Genomic DNA, 18189 nt, shown 5'->3' on the forward strand with positions numbered 1-18189 from the left:
CCGTATGTGCAGTTGACGGACTTTGAGCGAGGGCGTATAGTGGGCAAGCGGGAGGCCGGGTGGATGTGCCGCCGAATTGCTCAACACGTGGGGCGTGAGGTCTCCGCAGTACATCGATGTTGTCGCCAGTGGTCGGCGGAAGGTGCACGTGCCCGTCGACCTGGGACCGGACCGCAGCGACGCACGGATGCACGCCAAGACCGTAGGATACTACGCAGTGCCGTAGGGGACCGCACCGCCACTTCCCAGCAAATTAGGGACACTGTTGCTCCTGGGGTATCGGCGAGGACCATTCGCAACCGTCTCCATGAAGCTGGGCTACGGTCCCGCACACCGTTAGGCCGTCTTCTGCTCACGCCCCAACATCGTGCAGCCCGCCTCCAGTGGTGTCGCGACAGGCGTGAATGGAGGGACGAATGGAGACGTGTCGTCTTCAGCGATGAGAGTCACTTCTGCCTTGGTGCCAATGATGGTCGTATGCGTGTTTGGCGCCGTGCAGGTGAGCGCCACAATCAGGACTGCATACGACCGAGGCACACAGGGCCAACACCCGGCATCATGGTGTGGGGAGCGATCTCCTACACTGGCCGTACACCACTGGTGATCGTCGAGGGGACACTGAATAGTGCACGGTACATCCAAACCGTCATCGAACCCATCGTTCTACCATTCCTAGACCGGCAAGGGAACTTGCTGTTCCAACAGGACAATGCTCGTCCGCATGTATCCCGTGCCACCCAACGTGCTCTAGAAGGTGTAAATCAACTACCCTGGCCAGCAAGATCTCCGGATCTGTCCCCCATTGAGCATGTTTGGGACTGGATGAAGCGTCCTCTCACGCGGTCTGCATGTCCAGCACGAACGCTGGTCCAACTGAGGCGCCAGGTGGAAATGGCATGGCAAGCCGTTCCACAGGACTACATCCAGCATCTCTACGATCGTCTCCAAGGGAGAATAGCAGCCTGCATTGCTGCGAAAGGTGGATATACACTGTACTAGTGCCGACATTGTGCATGCTCTGTTGCCTGTGTCTATGTGCCTGTGGTTCTGTCAGTGTGATCATGTAATGTATCTGACCCCAGGAATGTGTCAATAAAGTTTCCCCTTCCTGGGACAATGAATTCACGGTGTTCTTATTTCAGTTTCCAGGAGTGTAGATCTATTTCAACCAGTTTCGAGACTAACAATGTGTAGAGAACTGCGTGCTGTACAATCTGGAGTCGAGTACATAGCAAAATGCCACTGCTGGCAGCGTAACATAAAGCTGCACACACTGGACATATATTGTGTCGCCCGACGAGTCACAATTTTCCATTTTTCCAGCTGATGCGAGGCGTCCTCGCCTCAATGAGGCGTTTAATCGGCAATGTGTGAAGTGAGTAGTTCGGGCTGGACACTTACACTGTTTTGGAGATGTTTTTCGTGTCGTAACTTGCCTCGACTTACTCAGATCACCACTAATATGAACCAGGACTTTTATTTCATCGTCCTCAGACGTTAGGTGTTGCCCATTATTCTATGTAATGACGGTGACTGTTGTGGACACTTCCAACATACGAGATAGCTCCAACTTCGTTCAGAGATCTGGACGCACGCGTTCCTGGTTTGTCGATCATTGACGCATCCAATCACAACTTGACTGGCCGCCTAAATGACCGGTCTTAGTTCCCTAGGAAGCGTCTGTGCTATTTGGAGCAGCGGGTGAAACGTAGCGGTTAATGTCTACAGCATGGAATCTCATCATGAACAACTGGCTTCAACTGTATATGGCACATCCGAAGACACGAACTCTCTTCCTCATAGAGTACTGGTCACCGTCAGGAGCTGTTAACCGCCTTTGTATAATGTCTCCTACATGTGCCTACTCTTTCGTCCAGTTTGTAACGCACTTGAAGATGGGATATCGGGGTTTGCAGTTCAGCGTACCTTTTAATAAAAAATCAGTTTTTGCGGTGGAAGGAAATTATTTTCCTTTTCCCTTTGGCTTTTACGAATGTAATTCTCTCTCTACTACAACAATAGCCACTAGTAATGAAATTAAGTCTTTTTATGTTTACTGGTTTTTTTGTGTAATATATACACCAACTACACTCATGTTCAGAGAAAACAGAGCACATTGAACAATTAGCATTTCAATCAACTCGGTTCAACATGTGTCCTGTTGCCTAGTACGCACAGGGTCGGCCATAGGCGCTGATACCTTGTTCAATGTGTGATGGCATCGACGGGTATAAGCCGCGAATGGCGTCCTGTAGTATAGCCATCCATGCTGCGTTCACCTGGTTCCAAAGCTCTGTGACCCAGTGCATATGCAGTAGTTGGCACTGGGTCACAGCGCTTCACCTGTCGCTTTACTATATCCCACACATTTTCGATTGGCGACAAGTTTGGTGATCTGGTGGGCCAGGGCTAATGGTTTACATCCTGTGACACCAAAGAAGCATGTGCTCGTGCAGCAAGATGTGTTCATGCTTTGTCTTGCTGAAAAATGGCCTCTGGGGCGTTGTGCGGAAAGGGAATGGCTACTGGTCATAGGATGTCATTCAAGTAGGTCATACTGCTCACAGTGCCCTGGACACGCACCAACTGTGATTTTTGGTTGTACCCAACAGCACCCCACAACATAAGGCCTTGAGTTAGCTCTGTAATTTGTAGGTCTTGTGCGAATGCTATCAGTGTTATGCCGCTCTCCGTGTCTGTTACGAAACAAAACACGGCCATAATTTTCAAACAAACAGAACCCGGATTCGTCCTAAAACGCTATCTGATGCCATTGTGGTCCCCAGTGACGTCGTTCCATGTACCACTGGCGCCTATCATGGTTCTGCACATACATCAAAGGTAGGCGGAAAAGTGGATAGCGCTCGCGTAACCCAACAGTGGCAACAGAGTGTCATCCCTGATAATGTGCAATGTGTTACATTATTGTTGAGGCAGTGCCGAGAGGGACGTAGATCTGTCTTGCAATGCCATTCGGACGAGGTGTCGATCTTATAGGGGGTCTGGATTTTGCTACCTGGCCAATCTCGTCGTGTTCTACGGCCTTCCATGAAGCATTCTGCACACGCCCGTTGCACAGCCGAAACACTTCGCCCACATGAGCAGCAGTTTCCCGAATTGCTGTATCACATTCTGTCATGAGAATAATGTGTCCTCTTTGAAACTCACTGATTTGACGATACGGTTCGCGCATACGTCTAGCGAGGCATCTTGCCCGTCTGCTCAAGTCACACTGATCTGTCACCTTCGTTTTATAGCGACAATGAGAGCCGCAGGCACATTTTACTGGTACGTGGTGCTGCGCGGTGATATCGATAGGACGACATGGTTCAAATGCCAATCATTTCTGCAGAACGTACTAATATACATGTCCTGTGAATATGAACGTCCTATCTTCAGTCGATCAACGTGTTCTGCTTTTATCTGAACATGAGTGTACTTATACCACGAGGTCTTTATGTACACTCTGTTAATTATGTCTATTTTTACATTGTTTTTTCCTGAAACATGCCCACATGATAACTCAAAAGAATATTGCTGCAAATATGTGGTGTTTGTGAAGATGATTTATTTCGGCATTAGCTTTGATGGCGTAGAGCTCTTACCTACTGTGTAAAACAGTCTCCAGACACTTTGTCGCTGTAAATTGGCTGCCCTCATTCCTTTCTAAGTGTTTTACACCGTCAACATCATGTGTCAGAGGTTCGTTGTGGGATAGTCTGCTCCATCAAAATGTTAAAAAAACTCTGCTTAACTTGAAATTCGCAGGCTAGCGCATCTGCTTAACACTTGTTCCTAGCATCTGAACTCTTGGCCCATTCACAGGCATAATTCCACATTTTTTTGAGTGACTGTAGCACTGGATACAAGAGTATGTATAAGGGAAGTGCGCAGGAGGTACAATAAAGTAAGTAAAGTCTGTGGCCTCAACATGTTAACGAGCTTCTGTAGAGTGGAGACATTCGTTCGCCGTATCACTAGGAGAAGGACGGTAGCGAGCCCATCGTCCCAGTCGCCTTTCATCGCTGGGAAATATCCACTGTATGTAGTGGACTGACCCGACAGCCAATCCACTAGGACGGGTAGCCGAAAGGCACGCGTTTAAGCTCACGCATGCTGGCGTGAGGTCTGGAAAATGACAAGGAATTATAGTAGCCAAAAATAGTACATAGCTTCTGGAATACTTAACTTTAATTCATAATTGGTGAACATCGGTCTGACGGTACAGGCATCCATAGATAAATAACAAATGTGAATGGCGCCTTGCTAGGTCGTAGCAAATGACGTAGCTGAAGGCTATGCTAACTATCGTCTCGGCACATGAGAGCGTATTTGTCAGTGTAGCTTCGCTAGCAAAGTCGTCTGTACAACTGGGGCGAGTGCTAGGACGTCTCTCTAGACCTGCCGTGTGGCGGCGCTCGGTCTGCAATCACTGACAGTGGCGACACGCGGGTCAGACGTATACTAGCGGACCGCGGCCGATTTAAAGGCTACCACCTAGCAAGTGTGGTGTCTGGCGGTGACACCACACTGTATCTCAATTTCTTAGCAGACTGAGTAGACCTGGACCCGTTCCGGAAGCAATGGAACGAGGAAAATCTCCACTCCGACCTGGGATTGAACCCGAGACCTCCAAGGCCAGAGTTTAGCGCTTTACCTACTAAGCCTTCGCGGCCATCAAGTACAATACGAGGAGTACAAATTATTTGCATTTCTATCTACTGGGTCTGTCACTGTCAGTGAAATAAATGAAGAACACAGCTATGACAATTTACCCATCTAAATACCTGGGAGGAGCAGACTTATTTTTAAATGTAAGTTAAAATATTTTTTCTTTAATAATGCCCACCCCGACAACTGAGTGGTCAACCCGTCTGATTGCCATGCACTGGGCACGGATTCGATTCGAGGCTGTGTCGGAGATTTTCTTCGCTCGGGGACTTGGTGTTCTATTGTTCTAATCATCATTTCGTCATTCCCTAAGTTGTGTCACCCATAAAGATTTGCAACTCGGCGGCTGCACGTACCCAACTGGGGACTCCCGGCCATCAATGTCATACGATCATCATCATCATCATTCTTCTTGGACAGAAACTAGTATTTACAACAACTATACACATATCTGTATTTCAGAAGCCACCAAACAACGTGTGAACAAAGCTACACAATGTGTCAGTTTTATATTATCCCATTCCTGCTCCATTTAGAGATGATGCGTGGAAGACAAGACGATTGTTTACCACTCTGTATAATCCCGAATATAAGCAGTTCCTCCATCAGTACCCTAGGTGCCTATCTGATAAAACAGCTGGTTTCTTCACCTGAACGTGAGTTCTTAGAAATATTCCCCGTGATGCACAGCAGCTCCATTGTAACCTGTGTCTGTGTTTGTGTGTGTGTGTGTGTGTGTGTGTGTGTGTGTGTTTGTGTGCGCTTGAGAGGTTTCGTGACACTCTAACGGTTAAGCAAAGCAGTGTCGGAACTTGTAGCTCTAATTTAAATCTGTTCTAGTTCTGTTAATCGTAGTTGCTAAGGGTACTACACTTACAGATAGCGGACAGAGCAGTATCTCTCAAATGAGAATTTTAGTTCCTTCCAAGTGTTCTAATGAATCAGAGATTAACATCTGACTTCATCGCGGATACATTTATTTGGTCATTCCAATTTATTTGGTCGTTCCAATTTATTTGGTCGTTCAAACTTAACTGGATGCGGATGGAAACTCCCAGATACTTGCAGGTCATGATTTTTTGTATTTCCAGTGTCCCATCGCGTGCTCAAGCGAATTCTGAACTTTTAGTATATTTACGATGAGTGCCTTACACTTGCTTATGAATAGGAAAGTTTTCTGCAGCCAAGATTGCTTGGTATTTTTGTTTTATTTTACACTTACCGGTTCCGACAAAATCGTGCTGTCGTCGTCGGATCTTTGGAAAGTTCTTATTAACATGCACACATGCCACTTTCCACTCACAGGAAAAGATACCACGTTGGCTTGTCAAACACATAAGAAAGAACATATAAAATATCCCTTGCACCAACTGAGCGTCCAGGTGTGAAGGTGAATACAAAGAGAGTGCAGTCAGGGCCCAAGCACGTCACAAGAAAAACTGACTTTCACCTCATCTCCTGGGCACACAGTTGGTGCAAGAGATACACATCGAAGCGCCAAAGAACCTGATATAGGCTTGCGTTTTCAAGTATAGACGTATGAAAACAGGCAGAATACGGCGCTGAGGTCGGCAACATATATATAAGACAACAAGTGTCTGGCGCAGTTGTTAGATCGGTTACTGCTGCTACAATGGCACGGATATCAAGATGTAAGTGAGTATGAACGTCGTGTTGTAGTCGGTGCACGAGCGATGGGGCACAGTATCTCCGATGTAGCGATGAAGTGGGGATTTTACCGTACGATCATTCACGAGTGTACCGTGAATAGCAGGAATCCGGTAAAATATCAAATCTCCGACATCGCTGCGGCTAGAAAAAACACCTGCAAGAGAGGGACCAACGACAACTGAAGAGAATTGTTCAACATGACAGAAGTGCAAGGCTGCCGCAAATTGCTGCAGATTTCAATGCTTGGCCATCAAGAAGTGTCAGCGTGCGAACCATTCTACGAAACATCATCGATAAGAGCTATTGTAGCCGAAGGCCCACTCCTGTACCCTTGCTGACTGCACGACATAACGCTTTACGTCTCGCTTGGGCCCGTCTCCACCGACATTGGACTGTTTGATAACTGGAAACATGTTGCCTGGTCGGACGAGTCTCGTTTCAAATTGTATCGAGCGGATGGACGTGTACGGGTATGGTGACAACATCATGAATCCATGGACTCTGCATGTCAGCAGGGGACTGTTCAAGCTGTTGGAGGTTCTGTGATGGTGTGGGGCGTACGCAGTTGGAGTGATATGGGACCCCTGAGACATCTAGATACGACTCTGACGACAGGTGACTTGTAAGTAAGCATCCTGTCTGATCACCGGCACCCACTCCTTGTTGTTGTTGTGGTCTTCAGTCCTAAGACTGGTTTGATGCTGCTCTCCATGCTACTCTATCCTGTCTAAACATTCTGCGTGGCGTCTGTTTGTTCTATATCGTGTCTCCCTACCACTTTCGCGCAACGACGCTCTGAGCGTGTTTTTTAGGGAATTGACTAGTTTGAACCTGGGACCTGTTGCTGGTAAGGAGACGTCAGACCACACATGACATGTAGAATTCAGAAGAGTCCAGTGAGACTAGCGATGATATAACCAAATACTTAATTATTTCAGCGTCAGCTCCACTGCACTCCCTGTAAAGGAATCTTAATACTAACTAAATTTAGTGGAAGGGGTTCAAGGCATTCCTATTTTTAGTTAGCTGGTAAAATAACGTCGAAGAAGCAGTTAAGTTTACCATTGGAAATTTTATTCTACACACAAAACATCGTTTATATATTGCACTATTGATAAAAGGAAATGTTTTAATACAGGATGGTAAAAACCAACTGCGTTCAACAAAAATGTGAACGAATATTCCCTGAATGGGTTTCCAAGTTCTACAATGGATAGAAGGATAACCTACCCCATATCACATCTATAATCTAGGTTTAAATTAAGTTTCACAAGAGAGAAAACTATCAAAATGGTCTACAGACCCCCTATTATCTTTAATTACTTATCTAACTTGTCGTAAATTACAGTGGCTGATGTGGCTTCTCAATAACTATATAACAGAACAATCATCGCGTTTCAGATTTTTACTTAAAGTGGCAAATGTGAACACCATGAGCTTTAATTGACGATCGACACTAGTATTACGCAAAAAGGGGATGTAACAGATGAGACTTCTGCAGTTCTGAGTGAAGCCTTATGCGCTCAAAAATGCGGCATCGCGTGCGTTCATTACCTTGTCGGTGTTCGTCAGGGGGCGACGGGCAGCATAGCTCCGCTCACCTCACCGTCTCGGAAGCAACTCTCTCCTAACTTCTCCTTACTACAATTTACCGAAATTGGTTTAAAAAAAACTATCTGGCTGTGTTTTCATCTGACCAATCAGGGTCTCAAAGTTAACCTTAAGCTCCGCCCACAAAAATTCTGTCTATCCAACGAGAAACGTTATACTTTTCGTGGTGGGGCAATGTTTTTAAAGTTTGCAACGTAACAGAGACTCGAAAAAGTCTCACGCTAAAACTTGCAGCTGGTGTGGTCCTTTTAGCGTTATCGTAAGATCTATACTGTTCTTCTAGAGGGCTCTATCTTTTAACATGGGTTGGGGGGTGGTCCTGATGTAACAGAGACGCGAAAAAGTCTCACGCTAAAACTTGCGGGTGGTGTGGTCGTAGCGGTTAGCTGGCGACGTGGGTGTCCGTCCCTTATCGTAGGGCCTTCTCGCTTAACACGGTTCTGCCCTCGGCTTCTGTTCTCGTTTCTCCCCTCGGAGCTGCGTCTGTCTCACGGTGGGACGGTATGACATGCATTTAGGCATTCTTGTGTTAGTCTGTGGTATTCCATTTGCTCACTCGTTACTCGTATTACTTTGGTTAATTTAATGTCACGATTTATTCGGAGCTATGTGACATACTACTGGATTTGCTTATCATGTCAGGGTTCTCATGGAAGGTGTTGGATTTGCCTGACACCTTACACCTGTGCAAGCTTCTTCATCTCCCAGTACGTGTTTAAATTTTCTAACCTACCTGCCCGATTAAGGGATCTGACCCACTCATAATTGTGTAATACGATGGACTTGGGCAATTCCATCAGGACAATGCACACTCCAAACGTCCATAATTGCTACAGATGGCTCCAGGAACACTCTTCTGAGTTTAAACCCTTCCGCTGGCTACCAAACTAACCAGATATGAATGATATTGTGCATATCTGGGATGCTCTGCAAGTGCTGTCAGAAGAGATCTTCACACCCTCGTACTATTATCGATTTATTGGCAGCCCTACAGGATTAATGGTGTCAGTTCCCTCCAGCACTACTTCCGATAATAGTTGAGTTTATGCCACGTCGTGTTGTGGCACTTCTGCGTGCTCGCGGGAGCCCTGCACGATATTAGGCAGGTGTGCCAGTTCCTTTGGCTCTTCAGTGTATGTTCTTTTTAGTGGGTTTGGCAAGCCAACGCGATGTCGTTTCCTATGAGCGCAGAGTGTTCTCATTGTACTGGTCGCTTGTGCACTGATCACCCAGATATTAAGATCATCGACTTAAAATCATTATAAACCCATCAAGACGATAGCAGCGTCAGATGGTGATAAATGACTGCTAGTCAGACACACGCACGGTGACTGTAGTATCAGTGAGTGCGCTGTCCATGTGTAAAATAGTGAATGAGCGACCTATCTGAGTTTGAATGAGGGCAGACTGTGATGGTCCGAAGGCTCGACACGAGCATTTCAAAAACTGCACAGCTTGTCGGTCTTTCGAGGACTGTTTTAGTGAGGCGAAGCGAGGATGAAACCACGGACAAACGTCGGACGTTCTAGGCTGGCAAAACTGGTGGAACATGACAGGAGGCGAACTGTGGTGGAACTAACATCAGCCTTTAATGCTGGGCAGAGTACAAGTGTGTCTGAACACAGAGTGGCCCGAACACTCCCAACTTTGTGTCTCCACACGCGACGATCCAGTCACGTGCCAATCTTAACACCACGACCTCGGCAGCTACGACTGAAATGGTCACCTGACGATCAGCATTGGACGTTGATGCAGTGGTAGAGCACTGCATGGTCCGACGAATCTCAATACTTTCTTCATCATGCCGATGGGAGGGCGCGAATCAGTTGCCTTCAAGGGAACAGCTCCTTGACACCTGTGCTGCCGAAAGAGACAAGCTGGCGGCGGCTACATTATGCTCTGGTCAACATTCACGAGCAGATCTATGGGTCCAGTGGAGGTTCTGTAAGACACCATGACGGTAAAGGAGCATCGTAAACTGGTCGCAGACCCCGTACACCCCTTCGTGAGAATCTTGTTTCCCGACACCATCGGCATTTTTTAAGGCCAGGGTCCAAGAACACAGAGGCGAGTGCTGGCTCCCGACTCGCAAGATCTGAACCCGACTGAGCACATCTGGGATCTGATTGAACGTAACGTCAAAGATTCTCTCCCCCTCCCAGGTATTTATGGTAATTATGTGACTTTGTCACGCTGATGTGGTGCCATCTCAATTCAGCGACCTACCAAGCTCTCATTGTTTCCATGCCACGACTTATCACCGCTATTATCAATGCCAAAGGTGGATTGGTCGGTTGGGTGGTTGGTTTGAGGTGTAAAGGGACCACACTATGGGATCATCAGTCCCTGCCATAGGTGGACATACCGATTATTAGGTACGTGTTCATAAAGTTCTGGCTGATCAGTGATGCATTTTAAGAGTTTCCCAAAGATCCGATAATGAGAGCAAGATACAGTCGAAACCGGTCATTGTGAAATAAAATAAAAATATCGCGCCATCACCTAAAAATACTCAGAGTTATCCATCGCTTTCCTCACTCCTGTTAGTGTTATATTTCATAATCTTTATTTTATTATTTGCTGTTTTCGTGTCACATTGCGGGGGTTACATGAGGGCTTGATATTTTTCCTCGAGTGCCGTCTCACACGGTAATCCAAATGTCTCAAATTAAAAAGTTTTCTAGCTGGACAAAGAAGAGGCTACTCAGTGCATAAATACGAAGTTAAATGGATGACAAAATCTTTTCTGAGAAAGCGGTTTCCACAGTGAAGAAGTTACCTTTATTGATGGAGAAAAAGTTTTGAATAGCAGGACATTAAGCGAAAAAAGATAAAGATACATAGTGCCTTTTAAATATTGTTTTATGTGCTTGTATTCACATATTTTCTCGGCACTATGATATTTCGAAATGTTTGAATACACTTTTCCTGTTCTTTCAGTTCTCAACAGTATAGAGCATTTGTAATACAAATTCCACCGTGAATTTAAATTTTGGCCATTAACAGACTATATTTATATTGCTAGTTCATTCATTCTGTTACCACTTTTAGACGTTATTTAGAGTGACAGTACCTCATAAAATCATTTTTGCCGTACAGGTTGCCAACTTACAGCGGACAACACTCACAACCAACGTTTCGAGCCGACGCGTAGACAAAAACGACTACTTGCAACAGGCGAATGTCGTATAGGAATAAAACCCCAGGGGCTATGTAGGAGAATCACTTGCCGCGTGTAGTCGACGGAGCGGTCGCGTCCTCAGTTCGCAGGTCACTCCACATATCAGTCGGCAACGCATCGCACGAGCAACGCTGGAAGGAACGCGCTCTCCAGCAGCCAGAAGATCGCTACCTACTACGGCGCGAGTATCGCAGTGCATGCGGTTGTTCGACGCGCGTTACGAGAATTGACCATGGAACGATTATTATGCGCGTAGATGTCGAACATCTTTGGATAAACCAATTTAAATGTGTAAACATTCTGTTGGCAGCTATTGATAAAAAATGTAATCAATACATGTCTCTGTGAATCAGTTATGCGTACCTACTGAGACATGAGAGTAGCTGTTGTAAAAGGATTTTTAAAGGCAGAAGCCCTATCACACTACTCTGAAGTGCACCAGATGGATCCTTCGCTTGTGACGATGCCTCTCAGTCAAGAATGACAGTGAACTCTTCTCAATAGAAAGTACTCAATCCAGTAGCATATCTGTTCGGATACTTGGTATTCGTGTACTTTATGTTGGAGATGGCCGGCCGGTGTGGCCGTGCGGTTCTAGGCGCTTCAGTCTGGAACCGCGTGACCGCTATGGTCGCAGGTTCGAATCCTGCCTCGGGCATGGATGTGTGTAATGTCCTTAGGTTAGTTAGGTTTAAGTAGTTCTAAGTTCTAGGGGACTGATGACCACAGACGTTAAGTCCCATAGTGCTCAGAGCCATTTGAACCATTTTGTGTTGGAGATGAAGCATGGAAAACTTTCTGGAAGTCAAGAAACACTGTATCATCCTGATACCAGGTCTCTACTTGCTTTTTGGACCATGCTATGATATAGTTTGCCTGGTTGCTTATGACGTTGGGGTTTCTAAGCGCTGTTGTTGTACTGTGCTTGCGAGTTCAGATACTTAACCTGCGGAATCCAGTGGACCGAGACCTACTTTGTACTGTTCGAACACAACTGACCGCCGTTTACACTTCCACCTCTGTACCATATCGTACAACGGATACATCGAACACTCCACACGTAGCATTTGCAGCATCATCAGGAATTAACGAAAGAATCAAGAGCATCACCATGTTCCCAACTCGGATTAAACAAAGATAAGTAAGAATACAGTGTTCACACAGCAACTATAATATATTTCTGATTTACTTTAGGAAGCAGTATTTATATCTTACACTTATTAGTTGGGCTAAACGGCTAGGTCACGCATTGTTCTGCATAGGAAAAACCAGCACCGATGGAGCCATACAACTGATATACATCTCACCCACGTTGTGCATCACTACGCTCATAACAATAGGCCATTTCATTAGTGTCGACGGAAAAATATTGCACGTCCGGCGCTTACGAATGCTGTTTTCGGTCTTAAAGTATCAGCGAACAGAGTACTATCGCCATCTTCCACTTACAGCAATTCTTCTTTTGTAGCAGAGCGAACTTCTCTTCAAAAAGTGAAATTTGTCATGTATTTCCTTCTGCAGTCAGGCAGAGGAGTGGTACGACTTCCGGCGCAAAGTGAACCAGGCTATGATGCAGCCAAGGGCCGCGAAGCTCTACGTGGGGCCCATAGACCAGGTGGCCGAAGACTTCGTCAACAGGTGAGTAAGGGGACTTCCATAGGCCTGAGCGGCTAGCGTCAGTATGAAGTCTGACTACTTGATACTGCAGTAATTATTTTTTCTCGTAACCGACACAGTACAAGTTCCTTTTTATTTAAATTTTTGTATTTGACGTAGACACCACACAACCAGTAAGTAATTTGATTATTACAACAGAAAAGTGTTGGTACTTACATAATATACCCCTAAAGTGTGCACCGCAAATATTTCGGAAATGGAAAGTGCTATTGACGTGCAATTTTCACAGAATGGGTACCATGCAGCAAGGTAACGGATGGGTAACCGTGGCCCTCGTCCGTGGAGCAAAAGTCGACAAAGTTGCAGGGCTTGAATCATTTAACAGCAGTGACATCATCGCATACCGCAAATTTCACGTCGCAGAGGTCTACACTAGAGACATGGGTAAATCGTATTACCTTCCGTCAATGTCCTTCGTTCTGCAGGCCAACAACCGCTGCAGGGTATCATTGTTGGTAATGGTAAAGTTCACAACTCCACCACAGAACACTGATGGACCATGAACGACGACTTGTGTACCAACGTAGTTAGAGGTATGAATACGAATACTGTCTACTGCTTTGTAGACTGTAAGGCGAGTACGCGTTCTTGTCCTATTATATCGTGGCATCCTCTGTGTGAGCGGTCCAATGCTTTTGCTCGGGCGGCTGCACGAAGACTGAAGCCTTCTTACCAGATTCATTACTTATAGAGACAAAGCTGTTGCATCCTTGAGCCCCTGGTTCTCGATGTACGCTTGGCGGTTGTTGGCTGACGCTACTGGTCAGAAATTTTCTAAATCCGAGTCAGAGTCGTTATAGCGTACGCGTGCTGTAGTCACACTAGCAGCACGCGTCTCTTTTGGCTTGCCTTGTCTTTTTAAGTGGGAGAGTAACTACTGATATCAACAAACTAAAATTAGGGTAAATTACAATGTCAGTGATGTTTTCTGCAAAATTCTAGTGCGAGTCGTTTACGAGAAACCGTGTTTTCAAAAGTTACCACACTGACCTTTGCATGTGCGATTCATCCTGCGTAGTTGCCAGATACTATGTTATTATGTTTGCCTACAGTGTGATTGTGTGTTCCTTGAGTGCACTGCAACTTGCTAGTCAGTTAATGTGTAACAGTCCAAGCAGTAGGTCGTCTGCATTAACCAATGCAGAAAAAGCCAACATACTCATGGTGTATGGAGAGTGGAGGAAGAATGCAGTTCGTACTTGTACACGTCAACCATTTCGACAATTATTTATCAACCTGTTCATCGATTTATGTGAAAGTCGTAGCGTTACACTTAGACAACGTAACGGAAGGAAACAAGTAACGACAGAAGAGGGGTAAATTAATGTTCTTGCTGCTGTTGCAGTTGATCCGAACGTTAGCTCCCGCACAATCGCACGACGAAGTGGCGTATGGGAGGCAAGTATCCTATACATTCTCCATCGGTTCATCCCTTTCACATCTCACTCCGTGAAGAGCTGTGTGGAAACGATTCTGAGAATAGTGTTAACTTCTGTACATGGGTATTAAGACAGGGTACTCAAGATGTATCATTTACATTGTTTACTGATGGAGACACTTTACCAATCATGGCCAGTTAAACGGCAGAAAGAAACACCACTGGTGCCGCCCCCACATCTATAGAAAGACTTTTTAGTGCTAGAGTATATACATATTAAATTCGAAATATCGCATTCAACTTTCGGAGAATGCATTGGTATAAAAACTAAGTTTCTAAAATGGGGCAGAAATTTATAAATTAAAAAATATTTTTAACACAGGGTAATTTGCATTTCCTTGCTTGAGGACCTTCCCAGGCAGAGGTGCACATTCACAACTTGCCTGCACCTGCTGCCAACAAGAAGTCAGACACGATTCGTGACTTCAAAGACAGAACCGACAAACCACAGGACTTTGAGTGAGGGAAGACAGAGGAAAAGACTCCCGACTAAAAAAAAAGAAAAAGTAAAAGGACAATTTTTTTGAAATATTTCGTAATCCTTTCAGCTACCATTCTCTTTATTTCATGTACGATTGTACAATTTCGACATTAGGCTATTTTCAAGTATCTACAACGGAATCATTATACGTTCGATACATTAGTGATACTTGTGAGTTAGATGTAGGAACAAGTCATATCTGTAGATATAGTTGGTACATTATAACTTACTTTATGGATGGTTTTTTAGTAGTAAATTATGCCATTTATGTCGTTGCTCCTGTGACTCGCTATTTTACGCTATTTTAGGAGTACGTTAATTTTGAACAGTTGTTGCAAAGCTCTTATATATAACCTTACAAGTGTTAAGTAAGTTAAAATATGGGCCTTATACAGTGTATAAAGTAATAGTACCTACTAGTGATGAAAACAAATTATTATTATAAAACATTATATTTATATTATTCTAGCTGAACGATTTGTTAAATTAAAAGACTTACGTATTCCGTTGTTATTCTTATTGAAATGTTTCGCATCTTTAGAACATTAAAAAGGGGGATGAAGACAATGTGTATTACAGTGGTGTGAGATAGAAGATAGAGACTGTAACAAACTGTGCGCCACCCCGTCACCCCCCCCCCCCCCCACCAAAACGGAACCTCGATTAGCGCCTGTAAAAAAGAAGCGTTGTGAATCACGGAGAAGTTTACTGTTAAATTTTCGAGAGAGTAAATTACAAGGTCGGGAGGGTAACGTACGTCTTCTCCCTGACTGACCACGACGTGGAAAGCAGAGAACTTACTACTGATTCAAATGGTTACAAACTCTGACGCTTACAACGTATAATTCGCAATGAATCAGGATAGATGTTTTATAATAGTAGGTCACGAAGAACACTCCGCTATGTGCCGTAAGATTTAGTGTATAGAGTAGACGAATTTAAATGGATCCAAGCACTATGGGACTTAACCTCTGAGATCATCAGTCCCCTAGACTTAGAACTACTTAAACCTAACTAACCTAAGGACATCACGCACATCCATGCCCGAAGCAGGATTCGAACCTGTGACCGTAGCAGCAGCGCGGTTCCGGACTGAAGCGCCTGGAAGCGCTCGGTCACAGCGGCCGGCTGGAGTAAACGGACGTGTTGCTGTATATGTAAATGCAAAATAAATTCTGTGCTGGTGTTAACATTTCAGGTGGTCATATCTCGATTTTTTTTACAATGATACCTTGATTCGTGCTCCCGTAGTCTTTCGCGGCGGCATGTGCGAATAAAATGTTCTCAGTTTACAAGGCTCGTCAGTTCAAATGAAATACTTCATGTTTCTATGGCTTCCCCCGCCCCCGTCCTCAGGAGTAGAAGCCGCTGATTGCCGGGGCTGGTACAGTTTTCCGTTTACATAGGCACGATTCCAGCCTCTGGCACCAGAGAGAGCCGAAACGGCGCTTGCGCGGAAGGTGAGTTGTGCAGCTCACAGCAGGACCGACGTCCTCGAGAATGAGCCTCGAAACGAACGTATGACGTCACAATAATCGGCTTGTCCGCCGCGTTTCGTGAGTGCTGAGCTCCTTGCATGGTCCACGGGAAATCTGTATGTAATTGAAAATGTACCCACTAAAGTTCTTAACTTTGTCTTGTGCTATCGAGAGCATGCATTTAGACACGCAGCCAAAAATTATTATCCAGCCGCTGTGGCCGAGCGGTTCTAGGCGCTTCAGTCTGGAACCGCGCGACCACTACGGTCGCAGGTTCGAATCCTGCCTCGGGCATGGTTGTGTGCGATGTCCTTAGGATAGTTAGGTTTAAGTAGTTCTAATTTCCAGGGGACTGACGACCTCAGATGTTAGGTCCCATAGTGCTCAGAGCCATTTGAACCAAGAATTATTTAACTCGTCTGAAATAGTTACTCGCTCCTTGCCAGAGACAGCTAGTGGCACTCATAAGACCTGCAGCGTCAAGTGCTACGCAGTACGCGCCAAGGCGTGTCTTTCTCGTCGGTCTTAACGCCCGATCGAGTGACTTCAACTGGTGCGAGGGACCGGCGCCACGTTTGAAACCGCTTCCCTACAAGAGGTAACATTCGTCTTTCATGTCTTTCGATATCCAGTGCTCATCTCCACTCCCTACAAAGTGCGTACCTCTAGACCCTGTTAAAACTGTTGCTACTTATTCTGATCTCAGTTGCCTCCTTTAGACCGGAATCCGAATATGTTGATCCATGAGCCTAGAGACTCCTGTTATCAGACTATATTTTGCGCCCTTTTTCCAGGAATTGTTGACCTATGACCGTTTTGTCAACACCCTTTGCTTCATATGTCGCTTGTGCTTTGTACAACGCTCTGCATCTGTGTGAATACTTTGACTTATACGAGGTGCGACAATAAAGTAATGAGACTTATTTTCTTTGCAAGATGTGGCAACCCTGCAGGCTTGCTAGGCACAATATCTTTGACCTTGGTCTATAAGTTGCTTCTAGTTCAAGCGGCACATCGATGCAACTGCTCAGTCGTGAGTTGTGCTGTAATAAGTTAACACGTGTTTGTGTCTCTAGTCACGGAAATGGAACGACATAATATTGCGCCATTTTCTTTTCATTAAACTGGGTAAAAACGCGACGACAACTTACGATACGCTTCAGAAGGCTTTTGGAGAGGAGGTTATGTCAAGAGCTGAAGTTTTTCGTTGGCATCAAATGTTTAGTGAAGGCAGAACGAATGTTGAAGATGATGACTGCAGTGGACGACCATCAATCTAACGGACGGATGTCAACTTGGCCAGGGCGCGTGAACTCGTACGATCTCATTGAAGATTATCTGTGAAAATGATTGGAGAAGAACTGAACATCAATCGAGAAACGGTTCGTCTAATAATAAATGAAGATATTGGTATGAGAAGGATCTGTGCAAAAAAGGTCCCCAAAAATCTCACACCACAACAGCGAGAAACACGGAAAAATATGGCAGCCGACCTATTAGAGCAAACGGAAATTAATCCAGAATTGTTGAGCCGTGTTACCACTGGTGATGAAATTTGGTTTTTTCAGTACGAACCAGAGACAAAACGCCGAAGTTCGCAACGATGCTCAAAGGGATCACCCAGACCATAAAAATGCTCTCATGTCAAAGTCAAAATTGAAATGCATGCTTGTGTGTTCCTTTGATTCCAAGGGAATCGTTCATAAAGAGTGGGTGCCTCCTGGACAAACAGTTAACCAATATCACTAAAAATAAATTTTATAAAGACTTCGTAAAAGAGTTCTTCGTGACAGTGACAACATTGCTGGTAATTGGATTCTGCATCACGATAATGCGCCATCCCATACTGCTCTGTAAGTACAGCAATTTTTAACCTCAAAACAAATTTCAGTACTACTACAGCCACCTTATTCACCAGATATAGCTCCATGCGAATTTTTTTCTATTTCCAAGAGTCAAATCGGCGGTCAAGGGACACCAT

General features: G+C 45.1%; 1 protein-coding gene across 1 annotated transcript in view; it reads left to right on the plus strand.

Moving 5' to 3' along the window:
- LOC126187449 (probable cytochrome P450 301a1, mitochondrial) overlaps positions 1–18189 on the plus strand; it is a 196356-nt gene that overhangs the window by 85413 nt on the left and 92754 nt on the right. Inside the window, exon 5 of the mRNA XM_049928534.1 lies at positions 12656–12772. Within this exon, the coding sequence (XP_049784491.1) occupies positions 12656–12772 (117 nt within the window). The remainder of the gene's footprint in view (positions 1–12655; positions 12773–18189) is intronic.

This window comes from Schistocerca cancellata, chromosome 5, assembly GCF_023864275.1.
Source record: "Schistocerca cancellata isolate TAMUIC-IGC-003103 chromosome 5, iqSchCanc2.1, whole genome shotgun sequence".
NCBI lineage: Eukaryota > Metazoa > Arthropoda > Insecta > Orthoptera > Acrididae > Schistocerca > Schistocerca cancellata.